Source organism: Mugil cephalus, chromosome 22, assembly GCF_022458985.1.
Source record: "Mugil cephalus isolate CIBA_MC_2020 chromosome 22, CIBA_Mcephalus_1.1, whole genome shotgun sequence".
Lineage (NCBI taxonomy): Eukaryota > Metazoa > Chordata > Actinopteri > Mugiliformes > Mugilidae > Mugil > Mugil cephalus.
The window spans coordinates 13,653,713-13,672,166 of NC_061791.1; the positions used below are offsets into that span (position 1 = coordinate 13,653,713).

Below are 18,454 nucleotides of genomic sequence, written 5' to 3' on the forward strand. Positions count from 1 at the left end.
GCCTAATGAAGGCAGAGTGTGTGGGCGAGCATTTGCGCCATGCCTGGGTGCACACGGTCAACCCTGCCTGCTGCAGCAACATACGTACACAAGCGCATATACAGCCGGGACGGACATGCAATGACACACAACGGCACAGAGAATAGGTTAGCACCGCAAGACACTGTAACTTTACGCACACACACACACACACACACACACACACACACACACACACACACACACGCACTTCTGAGTCAGAGTCCTGTGCAACTTGACTGCAGGTCAGCCCATCTGTCAGTCTCTCCCTCCACACCTTTCACTTCCTTCCTCGCACACGCAAGCGCACACTTGTGATTCACCCACAGTGTGTTCAATGAATGCGCAGTCATTGACCTACCCTCCTTTGATGTAGTCCAGGAAGGTGACTTCAATGTCCACCAAGAATGAAAGCAGCGTTACCTGTAAGCGATAGGCCGACAATCAGGACAAACGCAGTTATTCACAGTTCATGACGCGAGTTATGAAAATATCTGGAGTAAACGTCGTACCGTTCCAGAGTTGAGGTATTTTTTCTTCTTCCCTTTCTTCTTTGGATTTACCACCTAAAAAAAGATTTGGTCAGATTATCGGTTGATTGCTGGCAAATTTAAACACACAAACATCGCCATTGACTTGAACCGTGTTTCTGAACACCTCATGAGTACGAGTCGAGTATTCACTCTCCCTATAGCTCCTTTTTTAGTCCCTACCAAGTGGGAAATATCCGGCTCTTCAGCTGCTAAATAAATGTTACACGACGTCCACCACTTAGTCTGCTGTTTGCTGTCGGATCGTTCTGAAAACAGCTCCCCGCTGCAGCCATAAATGACCCCAATAAAGCTGCACCGAGCTGAGGGGGACTGCAGTGGGTGATAATCCCCTACATCCACACAAGGAACCACTTTGACAAACACGTGATTCATTGCCCATATAAATATACTGATTAAAGCAGATTAGGCTATTATTATTTTTTGCCTTATGATATACATTCGATGTTTAATCCAATTTTATGATGCACCTTTAAAGTTAAAGTGCCAAAGTGAAACTTAAATTACATTCAATAAAACAAAAACAATCTCTGTCAATGCTGAAATACGTCTGTCCCTAAACCAGTAGATGAAAATGCCTCTAAACCAAGTGATGAGACTTTATGAATATGTAAAATAACACGTAATCTGCTTTTCTTAAGAGTTTGGAAAAAAAATAGTTGCTTTTCCAGCTACGGCCCCCGATTTATTACACCCCGAGCCCACTAAAACCGCCCCTGTGACGAGGGGACCAGACAGAAAAGGACCTGAAACTCCTCTTGAATTCCAAACGCTGTCTGGGCTTTTAGATCTGAGTTTTATGTTCTAATTAAATCGTGGCAAGGTTGAACCGAGAGAGAGGACCTCAGGGAAACAACATACGGCATGTGTGGATTTATGCATTTCCCCTTGGTTCACTTTGGACAGATTCCCTCAAGGACGCACTTGTCTGTGGAGGTAAATTGAAATGTGCTTCCACCGCAAATCGCAAAGCAGGTGCATTATTTAGCAATGCAATGTGGTTTTTTTTATATATATATATATAACTGCCGTGTTCACGTTGAGGAAAAACTGAGGTCAAGAAAAAGGCCGCAAATTGCAAAATTATTTTTGAGGTGCATATCTGCGTGTGCCTTTGCGTGTGTGTGGGTGTGTGTGCGTGCACATCTGAAGACTATTAGGCAAACAGCAGCTGTTTAATATGAGAGTCCCCTGTGTGCTTTTCTCTCAGTGTGGCACTCTGTTAATCAAGAAGTGTTGACTCTACCTGGGAGAAGATAAGCCGACGATCTATTATAACTGTCAGTGTGCACCCACCCACACACACACACTATACTTAAGACACCAAAGCTGTTTCCTTTAAATCTGTCATATATTATACACAATGCCACTTTTCAGTATTTACCACAAAAACTAGAGAATAGACTGTGAGCTTGCGGAGGACCTGTAGCATCCACTACCACTTTAAACTGAAACGACACTATGACACTAGCAATTGTTTCTCCACTTTTTCTTTTTCCTTTTTTTTTTTTTTTTTAACAAGCAAAACGTGGCTCATATTTAATGGACCTTTAAAAAAAACAAATGACCGAATTATCCCTGGTGGTATTACAGCCTTTGCATATTTACTGCTGAGATATTTATATTACAAAGGAGGAAGAGCTACAGTGGGAGCCTTCTGGGTCTGGGGAAAAAAATGCTGTGGACATATGGACGTTCTTACTTTTATGTGGGCTGAAGCAATCAGGTGTAAAAAAAAAAAAAAAAAAAAAAAAAAAATAAAATATAATATATATATATATACACACATATATATACATATATATACACATATATATATATATATACATATATATATATATATATATATATATAAATAAACATAATGTTGGCCTTAGCCAAGCATGCAAGTACATACATTTCTTCCAGTAAAGTTGTAAGTAAATGTTTCTCTTATGCATTTTGAATTTAATTTTGCACTAGCCAGGAACTAGGCTGTATGTGGAATTACTAGTTGTCAGTAGTACTATAACACAGTGTCAGGATTGAAATTGTGTCATTTTACGTTCAAATCTTTATTGAAGAAACACTGTTAGATTGAGTGATGAGACGGGACGAGCGGATAAAAACTGAATTAAATTTGGTGTTTCTACTATAATTTTAACCTGACAGAAACACAAAAATCCAAATTAGTAGCAAAGCTGTGTGTGTGACCTTATAATCCGTACAGTACAGGGATCTGGAAGGGAGACTCAACCTCCAGTTTAATAAGGTAACAAACCTGCTCACACCTAGATGCACACAAAACCTCACCTCATAGACGTTGAACTGGCTCTGTCCTCTGGATAGTTCTCTGTAGCTGGTGCTAAACTCTCCGATGAAGTCATGACTACAGAGACAGGGCACAGAGAGACAAAATAAATGTTAAAAAATAAAGAACGAATCCCATTGAACGTTCTTCTTTAGAAATATTAGAAGGCACAGTGTAGTGACAATCCCGACGTGTGATGTACAAACTCAAAACGCACCACCATGTGTCCCTGAACATGATCAGGTGTGAATTTCTTAAAGGGAACCGAAATGAACCTGTGGAACGTAAGGACATCGACGACAAAGTTTGTCGCTGGTGAGTTTTTAAAGCAGCAATACGTGGGTGAAGAAGACACCAGACTTTTTAATGTGTCACACTAAACCAACTCAAACAGCTCGTTAAAACTGTTTGTTTCCACTGAAAAACACCACACCAAAATGTTCCCTCACATTGCACGAGGCGCTGAACGGATTCCAAAGCATAAAGGATGGAGAGGCAACTCCCTGTTGAACTACAGCGTGACGAAAAGTGAGCAGCCAGAATCCAGAGTGTTCATTAACGATCTTCTTACCGACTGAAAACACAGACCAGCATTAATTAACTCCACACAGGAAGCGCTGAATGTTATTACAATCAAGAGAGGAGAGTTATAATAAATGCGGTTTTCGGCTCTGGCGATACATCAGTGAAGATCAGATTAATAATGTGCAACAAGTGCTCATGACATCCAAATCCTCCAGCAACAAGCAGAAGAGATGCTGACAACTATAAATAGTCTCTCCTTAATCAGCGGCAACAGAAACTTTGAAGGTTCTTCAGATGCTAATGGTGAACAATTCTAGCTGACAATAAAATTAAAAATAACATTTACTGTGGTGACTTGTTTATTTTTCTTTAAACTAAATCATTACACCTACTATTATTGACAGAGGGCATTTCTTTGCACTGGCAAACAGACAAACATGTTGGTTGACATTAAAGTATTGATCTCGTCAATACTCATTTTGAGTATTTATAATTGCATCAATGAGATTGTTACCAAAAAGGAAACACAAGAAAAGGTAATTAACTGAGCACGCATTACATCGAGGTCTGTTTCTGATCGGTTTGGAGATTTCATTTAATGTCATAAAGTCTTTCAATCATTTAAAATAGCAGCGCATTTTAAAGTATATCTGATTTATTAATGAACAGGGAACAGCAATGATGACACACTGCTGCAATTAATAATAAAAATATATTTCAGTCGAGCAGTAACCTCCAGAGTACTAAGGGACCTAGACGCTATAATCTACCCAAGTCACCTATGTTGGTGTGAGACATTCATACTTGTATGTATACTTGTACTGTAAAAACACCACCCAAACACTAGTGGGCGCCATGTCATCTTTTGTCAATTAGGTTATTTTTTGTTTTTTACATCCTGCTTCACTTTCAACAATGGCGACTGAAACGTTCGCCGAAATTTTGCTTCATTTTGAAACGAAGAGGAGTCCTCCAATTGTCTGTATCACCGAACCTCCTCAGTTAACCTTCCTAGATGTGTTCCGTCTTTATTCGTCCAAAACAATCAATTCAAAAATTGCGGAGATGGAGAAGGAGCTGGAAATATCAAAGTAGAAACGCGATACCATGTGGACTAATCACAGCTCTTAAGGTCTGCACTGTCGCCATGGCTACACCGGCAAATTGACACAAAAGCCTAAACCACCTATAGACCTCTTCATGGTTTGTAAACAATGCAATGTTTTTTGAGGGGTGGAGCTTAACTGGATGCCAAACATCTCGAACACATAGCCTATTGTCCCACTCCAATCCTTTCTTTTAATGGCCAAAAGCCAAACCAAAGTTGTCTACAGCTGCCACTGGCTGCTATGTGATAAACCTTCAAGTTAGTGTTTTTGATTTTTCGGTGGCGCCAAAAAATACAGCAAGATGACATTTTCATGGTTAAAAGTGACAGTGTTCACCTCAAGCCTCCCTCTGTTTTGCCTCCAGTTAACACTGAAGGCATCTGTAAGCTAACACAGACTGGACAAAAACTGCAATTCATCAAATGGCCCCTTGAGGCAGGCTCCAAAATGCAGTCAATGCCCATAGATACTGAATTTTGATATGACTGAAAAGTAGAAAGAGTCTTAAAACTTGAAGATGCATGCACTAGACGTCATGCATCCATCTCTTCGCATTTGCTTTGCCAAGACAGTGAGCGACGAGGCCACTTGCCTGCAGAATTACCAGATTTTTCATCTTACTGCATGTGAACTAGAAGTGGTGTTCTTTAAACGCACCTGAATCAATGCAAACAGTCCGTATGAAACCGGTTATGAGATGCAATCGTGCTTGTGTTTTTACAGCATGTGATTTAAAAGACTTCTATGAGACCTGAATTACAAAAATATTTAAAAAAAAAATTGGTTTACCTGCCATCTCTGTCCCAGTCGTACACCTCTACCTTGATTGTTCTGTTGGGTCAAAAACAGGATGAGTAAGTAAAAAAAAACAAAACAAGAAAGAAGATTTTATTTCTGAATGCATTCCAGCGCTTTGTTGCGCTGTGCAGCGTGATTTCGTTAAAACGAGCACAGATGTCGCATCTCACACGTGATCAGAAGAATGCAAATTTCTTTTGTCAACGTTGTCATGGAGCTTTTAGGAGCAGCACATCCATTCTGCGGCTTATCTTTATTCCGACACACTGTCTGTCTGACACTGTATTTGCCTCGGGTAACACACTCTCCTCATCTCCAAATACATCTATTTCTGCATCCCATTATGGCTCACGACGAAATTGGAAGGGAAAAAATAAAATTAAAAAGTAAAACGGAACAGCCTGCGAGAGATATGCTGTGCTATCACTCTATGTACCAATACCCCCAACAGGAGGGTGTTTCTCGATGACAAAAGCGAGGGAGCGATGCATAAGGGAATGAGAGGGGTGAGGCGAAAGGATAATAGAGCAGAATTCAAATTAAGAGAGAAACAGCTCAAGGCACTCCGCTGGGGAGAATGAAGGAGGAAGAGGAGACAATGGGGGAAAAATAAACGAGTTGTCTGAGTGACAAAATGATTCAGGAGTTTCTTAGTTGATCGCATTTGTTGTCTGAGAAAAAAGACAGTGGAGACGGATCGAATGCGGATGGAGACTTGCAGTATTTCAGGAAGTCTGTGTTAATTTGCTCCGAACTTAGCTTTCTAAAGTGTCAAAGTGGTGTCCAATTAAAAATCAGAGCCAAAACTGCTCCTTCCCTCCTCTGCGTCTTTCAACAGGAGCAGGAGTGGAAATACAAACCGTCATTAATGGGCTTCGGTGCCAGATGCACGTTGGGGGGCGGGGGCGGGGGGGGAGGTAGCTGTAAAGGTGAGGAGAGGGAATGGGCACTCTGGGGATGAACGCGTCGCCTCCTGGTTGGCGCAACACATTCTCCTCCAGAGAGAGCAGCGTGCGCGGAGCCGCTCCGCGTGTTTACGAGCGGGCGCCTTATTAAGTCAGTGTTGTGCCACATCTCGGCGGGAAACATCCCATCACACTGAGCTTTGATGATGTGACATGAAACTAACGGAGATTTCATTTGGTAATCTTATGGCTACGCTGCATGTGTGTGTGTGTGTGTGTGAACGCGGCCCCGCCGGAGCACCTATGAGCAGGAACACGCGGCTCTCCGTTGTTTGCCAGCTTGAGCTCCTCCTTATCTCTTTTTACCAGACACAGACTGTGTGAGTGTGTGTGCGTGTTTGCGTACTTCATGTGTGCACGGTCCACAGTGACTTTCTTGAGTCTCCCGTTGATAAGACACACTCAACTCCTCCAATAGGCTTATTGGACCAAACTTCAGATCAATGCTTTTATCTGTTGGCTCAGCTACGTTAAACCCTATTGTGCGCTTCTTTGTGCCCTTTTCGCCACACAGCTGCTACCGACGCAGGAGCTGGACACACACGGGCTGACATAAGAGGCACTCTTGATTTGTTTTCTCGCTCAGACTATTCCTGACATCTTCCGTAATAGGCGGAGGAGGTGCAGCGATGTAAAATATAATCAGTCGCAACATGTAATCACTTTCCTTGATGCACTCTTGCCATTTTTCTTCAGTTGCCGTACTCTATTTGTGCCTGATTTCGAGTGTAACGTCCTCTTTGTAAGTTCTCATGCACTTGTTTTGAACTCGACTGCTTAATCCCTGCCTGCTTAACTCTAGTACGGAGCAGAGTTTTTTTTGTCAGCATGCAATTCAAAGTCTATGGGTAATGCAGTTTTCAAAATATGAACTACATCAAAGCACATATTCTTCTACAAAACCTTGGAAAAACATCTAATTAAATCATATTAAGAAAGAAGCATTTTGAATTGTGTGTACAAATAAACAAAAATAAAATAATAATTATATATAATAAATGTACTCCAAATACTTTGGAGCTTTTTTTAGACGTAGTCCTACATACAATTTGATAAACTGAGTCATTGGTCATTGTCTGGTACCTGATCTGAGCTGAGTTTATTATACACTTCCAATTATTTAATTCTGCTTAATTGCAACTGTAACCTGAGGAGGCAATCATAGTCCTTAGGTTGAGGGGAGGGACCTCTGTGGTTCTTTATGAGTTTGGGATCTAGTGAATTTGAAGGCCAGGTCAACACCTTGTGCTGTTTTTCATGTTGTTTTTTTGTGTGTGTGTGTGTGTGCTTGTGTCAGGCTGTATCCTGCTGGGCGTCGTTGATATGGGTGGGGGTGGGAGTGGGAGTGCCAGGTCTGGTCTAGGTGGGTGGCATATATCTACGTAACATCCACATGAATGCCAGGTCCAAACGTTTCCCAGTAGAATATTGTATTGTCAAAAGATGGTCATTGTTATTGACTTGCCCTGTCAGTGGTTTTAATGTTGTGGCTGATCGGTGTATATCAGTATTTGTAAAGTACGAGGAACAGATTCTGTATCCCAGACAGTTCGAGGATAAGCCCCACTGATCCAGGCTGAGCTCCTGAACAGAGGGATGCATATCTACTGACTTATGTTCATCTTGCTATATTAGCCGGGTACATTAGCCACTTCATTGTAGCCTTGTTTTGATCTATAAGCCTTCAGACTGTCAACAGACACAAACTTTAATATCTAAATCGCTCCCCGTGAAAGCTGCCACTGCATGTGTGAAATTCGGAGAAACAACGCTCCTAAATGTCTCCACATTTGGAAGATGTTTGATCGAGCTGACACATAAACTCTTGCCTCCAGTCAAACACAGATCGTTGCCAACTGTTCGAATTAGCTCGTCTTAAAACTGTTTCATCTCCAGCTTATTTCCCTGCCTCCTAAATGAGCCGCGGAACAGCCCAAACATCACGCACCGCTTTCATGCAAAAAAAAGAGCAATTATGATCGCAGACGTTTAATAGAATAACGAAGGAAGTGTTTGCTGGGGCGCAGCGTGACAACATAAATGCAGCGCGATGATGATAAAAGAAATATGTATTATATGTTCGCTCTTTGCTTCACCTCAGCCTGCAGGGGTGAGACATTTATTGGAAGTCGGCTCCTCGTGTGCTGACCTTAGTGAACTAAAGATAAAGTATCCCAGCAGAAAATAATCTTACGTCTTTGCCAAAAAGACTGTGAAGTGCATTGTTTTGATAATGGCTTTCGTTTAGAAGTGGTTCCACAGTGCTGCTATGTGGACGTATGAGACATCACACCACTTTGTACTAAGTACTGACTTCGACAAAATGATGTTTATAGAAAACATTACTTGTCAAAACAGCAGACCACACATTCACAGTCATCATACTCTATTTTAACTCCAGCTAAAACAACCTGTACCGTATTTGACCCATTCATTTTATGTCATTCACTGACACCAAATCATAGTGCACGTACTTTTGTACAGGTAATCTCACAGTTATACACCACGACTGTCTTTGTGAAGATCACTCTTAACCTCCTCGAGTCGTCCCAGATATATCTGGTGACGTCATTTTCGCTTGTTAATAATAACGTCTCTACGCGATACAGTTACGTGTCTTTTTATAAATAGATGCCCGGAGACAAACCTCTCGTTCTGTTTTGTGTTAAGCAGTCTGAAGAGGCCATTAGACACAGCGGGAACATTCATCACTTCATCAGAGGGGCCCGCGTTACCTAGCATGACATTTTCAATATGTCTGGTACTGAAAATAACACCTGTGGATGATTCAGATGGGTTGTCTTCTTGGCCGCATTGTACTGACGCCGCAGTAATAGCCAGAATCTAAAAGGAGGAGGCTTACCTGTCGTAATCACCGTTGCAAAGAGCTCGAACGGGGATTTTGAAGGCCTGCCACACGGGGTTCAGCGTGTTCTTCACCACCTCTGTCTTGTGGCAGATGGTAAACCTGAAGAGAGGAGAAGCAGCAGAGAGGGTGAGAAAAGTTTAAGGATGGGAGTTAATAAGATGAAAAAAAAAGGCTTGAGATTCAGGCATGAATAGGAACTTAAAAAAAAAACATAATTATAACATGTTCTGGGCAAATTCTGATTGTCTGCAGGGTGTCCATTAATTCGTGTTGGAGAACACCTACTAAGTAATTCCAGCGAAACCGCTCTAAATTACCATAGCAACAGAGACACAGTCAAAGCCTCCCTTTACAATGCCTTGCAATACGTTAAGAAGCTAAAACTTGATCCTTCAATGCCTTGTCCTTTGCACACGCAAGCTACAAGAATCAGGAAACACCAGCCTCCTGAGCTTCGCCATTCAACCCGTTAATTTAAGGCTGCAGCAGACAGTATGCAGGATTAGGTTTGGGAACAGCTGGTATAAAGGGGCTAAGCCCTCCCAAGCTCAACACAAAAAAAGATGAGAAAATTATCTTTTTTTAAAAACAGATGGTTTTAAGTTTTGGTGAAACCAAGGGTAGAAACAGCACCAAAAAGTCAAAAGAAAAACACAGAATATCTCTAAATGGGCTGATTTGTTACAGCCCCAGCACACACTGGTGCTGGAGGCAGAATGGGAGGAGGGAGAAGAAGCATGGCAGCGTTAGCATGAACAAGGTGGATTACTTGATTTCTAATCCACTTTCCTAAATGTCTTAGGAGGAAAAGTTGGAAGTTAAGAGACTGGGCTAATAAGAACTCAAATAATTCAAGGGGACAAACGACAAAATCTTAAGTTTTGAGTTTGTTGGTTTGAAAGAAATGACTGGCTAACGGCAAGTGCAGCCAAGGATGTGCTTTTCTGCTTTCCATCCGTGCTTTTCGGAGGAGATATGGCATGGACTTAACAAGGAAACGTGGATTTGAAACATTTGTTGAACAAAATGAGAAACTATAGATGCAGTACAGTACAGTGGTTAGTGATGCTGACTACCACACAGGACATCAAGGTTCAAATCCCAGCCAAAACACACTTTATGAGCATCCTTAGAATCAAAACTTTTTCCACGGTGGAGGGTTGGTTGCTATAGTTGGAGTAAGTGACGATTCTCAGTTAAAGCTACAAAAGCTTTTTTCATTTTTTGTTAATATTTCCCAGAAGTTGCACTTTTTTATTTCACATATTTTGCATGAAAACACCAACTGAGTCTGTTAAAATAGCTGTTAGTGAAATGTTGTGATTGTCATGTCAGCCTCATGATTAATGCTTGAAGAAGTGACTGAATAGACTTAATAGAACATGAGTGGGCACTCAGCTAAAGCTACATATTTTTGTTACCGAAGTTACTGAAGTGAAGAGTTCTGGTTTTAATTAAACTGCAATTGCATTAAACTGCACTTGCTAGTCGTTTTGATCATTACATTTATTTATTTTTTTGTCACAGCTTGTCATCAAGAGGTGATCCTACAGTTGTCATTTCATAATTCAAAAAGTGCAAAATAAATAAATAAATAAAAATAAAAGATTTTTTTCCCTTATCATATAATGATGAACTGATTTTGAGTTTGAAAATAAAGGACTAGAAAAGTCACTGACTTCATCCTAATCCTATATACGTCCAGAAGAAAACTTACAGTTTCGTTATTTTGCCATTTCGTTCATTCAACGTGTTTGAAATAAACAAATTTAAAAAAAATAAATAAATTTAAAAAATATTTCTCAAAAGACTGCATCATGTTTTAAAAGAATTTCAAATATCAGTTCGTATTTGAAGTTTCTTACAGTATTTCACCAAAAACCTCAAACTTCGGGTGATGAAAGTGTAAGACTTAGACTTAATTCATCCAATAGGGAAAATGCTTGGTCACAGTAGCTTAGTTGCACATAAATCATCACTCTTAAGAACCAAAATAGAAAATATGAGAAAAATCTAGTACAGAATTGGCAGAATTGGCATATGAACAAATGTAAAAGGAAACTTTATTCTGAAAGTTACATGTATACCTTCCTCTCAATGGTGCTGTTCTTTTCTCAGATAGCACATTTCTTTTAGAGCTAACTTCACCTTCAAAGTCAAAAGATTTTAAAGTCGAATAATATTTCAGCAGCGTCCTCTTGCTGCTGGAGGTGACGTCATTTCCTCTTAATCCACCGGTTAGTGGCCAATGACTCCCATTCATCAACAGGTTCTGTCTTTCCATCGAATTGTAATCTCATAACATTTTACTTTCAATGAAAACCTTGACAATGACATGGAACAATAAGGTACATTGTCACTAACTAACTGGCCTTCCTTTTTGTGAACAGTATGCGGTGTTATTGGCGTTAAGTGGTGCTAGCGGACCATGTTTAAGCGTTCATGAGCTGAGAGGTCTAGAAAAATTGGTTAGTAATGACTGTTCCAGGTATTAGTCAACCCTGTGGGTGTTCCCAGAGAAACTGAGCTTTGGCTTGTGAAAAATGTTCATATTCTTTGCGAAGCGTGCCTAAATTTAAATACATTTTTCATCAATGGCAAATCACGGCGGTATAAGTGGGATAATACTCTTCAAGGTGTCTATTATCAGGAGCTAATGGACAACGCAGAGGCCAGAGATGATTGAGGCGAAGACTCTCCTTCTTTCAAGAGACTTTTCAACTATTTTTTTCTCTCATGAGTGGGAGGATGTGGAAGCCGTGACACACACACACACACACACACACACACACACATACATACACACACTGAAAAGAGGTAATTTCATTAGTCTCTCGGCTAGCAGGTGGACCTGGTATCTTCCACCCTCAGAGCACAAGGTCTTATCTGACTTGTAGCACACTGCAGGATGGAAGAGAGCGCCCACAGAGCTGGACTGCTCGTGCACACACACACACACACACACACACACACACACACTAACACGCCAACACTTATACATAAAATCTATACGCATGGCGCTGCACTGCACTTGTTCGATACCTCCTGCTTCTAGATACACACACGTGTTCGCGCACGCGCTGCGCACGTTTCCATCCCCACATGTTACTCACACACATGCTTAAACAGGCAGCGCGGCTTTTGATCTGAGGCGAATCAATGAAACCAATTTCCTTTGGATGCAGGGAAGGATTAAACCAAACATGAAAGGGGAGAAGGATTGATGGAAGGAGAGTGGAGGAAGGAGGGGACGGGAAACTCACGTGCCATCCTCATTGCTCCTGTAGAAGACCAGGAAGGGGTCGGACTTGCCAAAGAAATCCTTTTTGTCCAGCTTGTTTCCACAGAATTGCATCATCACCGATTCCTAGCGGGCGGAGGCACAAAACGATATTAAACCCTGCTTATGGGTGTCATATCTTCAGCCCTGTTTTCTCTTCATCATTGGTCTTTTGGACACTTCTGAATCTAGAGGCTGTCTTAAAATATTTATCACCCAAGAGGCTTTGACTTCTGCTATGCCGTCAGGCCCAGAATCGAGTAAGTGTGTCCTTACAAACAGGACAGCAATGATAACTGGTGACAAATGAACAAAGCTAACAAAATGGAGATGGTGTGGAAAAATACATTTAAATGTGTTCTACTAACCAAATGAAAGGTTAGGAAAAATACTTAAAGACTTCCCAGTTCCCAACAAACATAAAAAGTTAAACTGGCTACGTCAAAAATATGGTCGCCTTGAATATTTTCATTTCACTAAACGTTTGTTAAATGAATACCGTCGCCAAAGAAGGAAACAAAACTTAAAGAAAAAAAAAAAAAGAAGTGAGGTCAGTCTCTGGTCAACTGATGAAATTATATGAAAATCTTAGCATATACAATATTCACAACTGGGTGTCTGCTCAGCTAGCGAAGTTAGTGACATGTCATAAAAAAAACAGCAACGGATTCCAACTCTTTCTCTCCGGCTGGAATCAACACATTTTGAGTGTGTTTGGTGTAAATATCAGGTGAGAAGTCTGTGAGTGGGATAAATACATAGTGATAATTAAACCACAAGTGTTTGGAAAGATGAACAAAGCCAGAATTGTGGGTAGAACAGCTGAGAGAAGGTGCCTGGTCTCACTTGGGATTTTTTAAGTTCAACCTACCTACCTACCTACCTACCTTCCTACCTACCTTCCTACCTGCGAACAGTGATGTCAGTAACGCGTTACTTAGCAACGCGTTACTCTAATTTGACTACTTTTTTCCAGTAACGAGTAATCTAACACGTTACTTTTAAAAGAAGTAATCAGTAATCACTAATTGGATTACTTTTTCAAGGTAACACTGCCTACAAACCCACCTACCTACGAACCCACCTACCTACATCCCTACCTACCTACCTACCTATATCCCTGTCTACCTATGTACCTACGTACATACCTACATCCCTACCTAGCTATGAACCTACCTATGAACCCACAAACCTACCCACCTTCCTGCTGACCTACACTTCCTTCCTTCCAGTAGGAAAAATCTATTTAGTTTACCAGATTGGACTATTTACCGTTCATATAAACAGCGAAGTTGGAATCTGAATGGCTCCAGTGTGATTGAAGACACACAGTCCATGTTAACATTGCTCATGTCACACTGGTGTCACTGTATGTTATTGAGTTGAATGCTTCAGTGCAAAAGACTCACCCACATCTGAAATGTAAAAATGCAGAAAGGGCACATGCATATAGGTGTCGTCACCACTTTCCGACACTCACCCTGCAGTTGTTGAGCTCCTCGGCTTTCACAATAATGGTCCCGCATTTCTTCCCCACGATGCCTCTATGGACGACACAGCACAAAACATAGCACAAGGTCAGGAGATTGCGATCGCGCAGTTTCTGTGCTGTTTGCTCTCCTTCCTCCTACGACTCCGATGTTCTCTGCACTCGAGGGTCGGAGGCCGAGTTGACAGTTATCGAAAGACCTCTCACATTTCCTGAGGGGAATCACCAGCTCGACATCCGAGCAGCTTAAGCACTAGAGGAGCACTCAATGCAAACAACCTGCTTGTCTGGTAACAAGGGGATCGGTTTCGTAGACATCCCGCATGAGTTTCCAGGCTCAGCGGCGACCTTGTCACAGCAGGAAGGGACCCTGCATGTGTCAGAATCATCTAGTCCCATCACACAGCGACACACAATTTAGCTATGCAAATTTCCACAAAAACATACATAGACTAGAATATAATAATCCATAAATTGTGATTATTCTTTGATTATATGATTTTAATTTATTAAGACTATGCCACACTATAACCTTGCATTGGCGATATAAGCTCTGAGTGAGTAAAATTATTGCCACCATGTTACACTCATCAGTAAAGACGAGGTATAAATTTATCATCCGCCTACACTCACATGTGATATTCTCATTTAACTTCCCTCAGCACAGTATGCGACCTCAGATGACATGTTTCTGCTTCGCTTATAGACATCAACCTTGCGGACCCTCATAAAAAAGAATTCCGACTGCTGATGAAGTCAATTTCGGGTGTTGATCGGAGCAAAGACCCCTTAACTCAGCACTTTTGTGAAAGGTACAGCAAATAAAGGTGCCCAATCTAAAACGGGAAAACAAATAAGTACCCGCTGGAAATGTCACATTCAAGATCGAAGCTGGCCAGGACGGAAAGTTTTGCCTCCGCACAAAATACAAGTGGAACACTGTTGAGAAAAGGGTGTGTCTGTGTAGTAAAATGCGCCTGTTTATATGTGGGTGTGCGCATGAATGGTCTGTTGCTGGGAAGTGTGTGTGTATGTGTGTGAGTGTACATGATGTGCAGTGTTCCCAGGTTGCGGTGAAGGTTGGAATATGTGATGCATGCGTGGGCGTGTGTTATGTGAAAGCTCTTTCTCATCATGATGTTGAAGGTGAACTTGATGACATAATTTACTCCTCCTCCTCCTCCCAGAACTGGTCCAACTCACATATTTACACAGCACAGACCAGGTGAAGAGTAAGAAGTTGTAATCTTCCATCATTTACTGGAAATCACCATCAGGATTTCAAAGAACGCTTCATCGCCAGCCACACTCAATGCCAGCTCAATGACAGATGAAAAGAATCGGTGGCTGTTTGTTGTTGGAATTTCTAGGAACTGTCAAGAAAATATTGCAACTGAAAGAGAAATTACAAGAGCTACTGTTGTGAGGATAAGGAGGAAACTCTCAGGCTGGGTCAAACATTAGGAGAAACAACCCAGGTTTGCAAATGAACAGTGGAACTCTTTGCTAAATGGAGAAAGAGTCAAGAGTGGTTCCCGTCACAGTTCCAGGTTGTTGCGATCCGATCATTGAGATTGGTATTGAGGCTGTTGTTTTCTAATTTCTAATTCATCTAAGTGGACTGAGTAAGTAGCCATATTTATTTTATGGATGCACTTAACCACCCTTGAACATGTTTGCTGTGTGGAAGAACTTCACATTGTACTACGCGCCAAGTTTCTGCTTTAAAGAACCGGCCTTGTGTGTAACATGTGTGACACAAGTGACTGTTTAGTTCTTAGAAAGTGTGTAAAACCAGCAGCATGGATGTGTATGTGCGCTGCTGCCTTCCCTCCCTCACTATCAAAGTTAGTTACCCCTAGAAATGCATAAAACCTAAACATCGCAATGAAAAACTGGAATGGAAACGCCCACATTTAAAAAAAACCCCAAAAAACTCTCAAATCTCTAAAGCTAAAGCACTTTGACACCCTCATGAGGTGGTTTTTCAGATGTATCGATATAAAAGTTTAGCGCAAAAGTGCAATGGAAACACTTTTTACGCAATTCCCCGTCACCAGCACCACACAGTCCATCTTCTTTAAAGTGAAGTCTCGCCTGACGAGACTTTACCAGAGTTACAACTCATTTGCAAAACGCTTTTTAATTGAAACATCTACAAAGCGCAATTGTACTTAATTGAAATTTCAGAAATATCGCTTTTATTTTGCAAAAAAATTTTAGTGGAAATGCAGCTACTGAGTCAAGGTACGGAAGCACAACGTATCACTACGTAGCCCTGAGTCTGGGAAGGTAAGAACTGAAGCACAAAGGCAGTCAGATCACAACTTGTAAATTATGCAACGGGGAAGTTTTGCGAGGTGGTAATCAAGAGGCTAACAAGTTCAGCAGGTCTCATTCAGGTATTTAAAGCTTCAAGTTAAGCTATACACCACACAAACATACATAAAGGTGTGCCGTTATCTGGTGTTGTGCTTTTGAACCATGTAATGTAAGCCAATTATTTACTATTATGTAGATGTAGACCCCTGATGACAGTAATGATGCACCACTAGGTTTGCTAGCTAACGTTGTGAGTTTGCTAAAAATAATGGTGGGGGGTTATCAGGTTTTGCTGCATTTAAATAAATAAATACACTGTATAGGTGAGATCAATAGATTCAGCATCATGACTTATAGAAAACTACGAGTTATTGACTCTCTCTAAAAGCCCCAGGCCATTTTCAGTGGTGTCAGGAAGCTACACGAACACGGCTGGAAAAGCAAGATGACTTAATTTTACTCATCTTTTGAGAGGTCCTGCAATCTGACAAAGGAGGCTGTGATGAGCTCGCTAGCAGAGACCCACCTGGCAGACATCGACTCGGGCAGTCATTTAGACAACCCACAATTGGGGTCAAGGACCTCCGCGTGAATATAATTCAAGTCTCCTTTCACCCAGGCACACGAAGAGGAAAACACTTTTGAAATGGCAGATTTTTCAAAATGAAATGGATCCTGGAACTAATGGTTTCTATAGAGGCGCTGAGAGTTTTTTTTTTTCTTACTTGCAAAAGCAATATGCTTCTCTTAGAAATCTGAAGATGGGAAGAAAGTGGAATAGAGCCTATATGGAAAAGAAGTCTTCTCTTCTTCTTTTTTTCTCCTTTGTATTTCCTATTATTTCCAGGCAGCACAGGGAGGTGGGGTCAGATGCATTCAGAATAAGGAATGATAATTAAGACTTCAAGGAAGAGCCAGACTGAATGATAGGAAGGAAGAATTTATTCATCCAAAACGGTCTAATCTAAATATAAAAATAAGTTCCTTATGGAGATCCATTACAACCATTTTTGCTTCTGTGACTGAACAGGAAGATAGTCTCTGTCTATTCTCTGTAACAGGTTAAATGCTAGTCATGGTTCATAATAGGGACTTTAGTTTAAGGCTTCACTTTTTATGGCTTCACTACAACCCAACCACAAGAATTCCCATAAGATGTTACTGCTCTCAGGACAAATTACCTTAGCATAGCAATCAGGGTGGATTACATGAAAAATCAATAAGGCAATACTGACACACTTCCTCTAGAGCAGGGCTCTTCGACGTTTTTCAGGCCAAGGACCCAAACTGATGGAGAGATTGGCTACTGTACATGTTCTATATTAAACTAGTGCTATTTTATAAAAAAATAATACATTATTATTATCAGTTTGCATTCAATAGTAAGCTTTTCAAATAATACACAGGATCAAATGTTATTTTTTTTTATTTCAATCTAAGCCTCCTGTACATTACAACGCTGCATATAACATGTTGACTCTGTTAACTCAGTTAAAACTGTCAATGTGTCAATTATTTTCTTTATCTGTCAATTTTATAGTATATATATATTATTTCCTTGACAGTTTTAGATTTAAACATAGCTAAATACTTACATATTAAAATATGTTGGATTTGTTGGATTTTGTTAATTAATTAATTAATTAATTGAAATTTCAAATATATATATATATATATAAAATATTTTGCAACTCACAGACCTTAGTTACACTTATAACCTTTATTTTTCTGTCATATTCCTACTAACTGTAAGTTACTCCGTCTCAAGTCCTGGGACACCAAATTTGAAACTCTGAAAACAAAGTCCCTCCCCTGGCTCTGATTAGCTCCATCATCATAGTGTGAGGTTGCTTGGGCCTGAATGCAACACATCTTCATTTACATCGTTCAATTGTTGACTTACTGTTACAATATCAATTAAAAAAAAAAAATAATAAAATACCAACGTGTTTGCTAAAAATTGGGTTTTTTCTTGTTTTCACAAAATGTTCAATTACACCATTAGGCTAACGATATGTAAAAGATCCAGTCTACCGCTGCATCCTTTTTAGTTCCCAACACTTTTTGTGAACAGTAATGAACCTCAGAGACAACAGTTTGTTCCGCCTTGCACGCTGTAGGTCCCTGAGCAAGGAGAAAGTGATGCTAATGAGAGACACTGAGGATTTACACATCCAACAACAACTAATGAGAAATTTTATTACCACATGAGTAAAAAAAGGCAAATTGACTTTGAGA

General features: G+C 40.6%; 1 protein-coding gene across 1 annotated transcript in view; it reads right to left on the reverse strand.

The window, feature by feature from the left end:
* Positions 1-18,454, reverse strand: part of LOC125000115 (copine-8) — a 95,576-nt gene that overhangs the window by 27,672 nt on the left and 49,450 nt on the right. The window contains exons 7-13 of the mRNA XM_047575487.1: positions 13,886-13,949; positions 12,389-12,492; positions 9,120-9,224; positions 5,283-5,324; positions 2,862-2,937; positions 531-584; positions 380-441 (exon numbers count right to left, since the gene is read on the reverse strand). Of these exons, the coding sequence (XP_047431443.1) occupies positions 380-441; positions 531-584; positions 2,862-2,937; positions 5,283-5,324; positions 9,120-9,224; positions 12,389-12,492; positions 13,886-13,949 (507 nt within the window). The remainder of the gene's footprint in view (positions 1-379; positions 442-530; positions 585-2,861; positions 2,938-5,282; positions 5,325-9,119; positions 9,225-12,388; positions 12,493-13,885; positions 13,950-18,454) is intronic.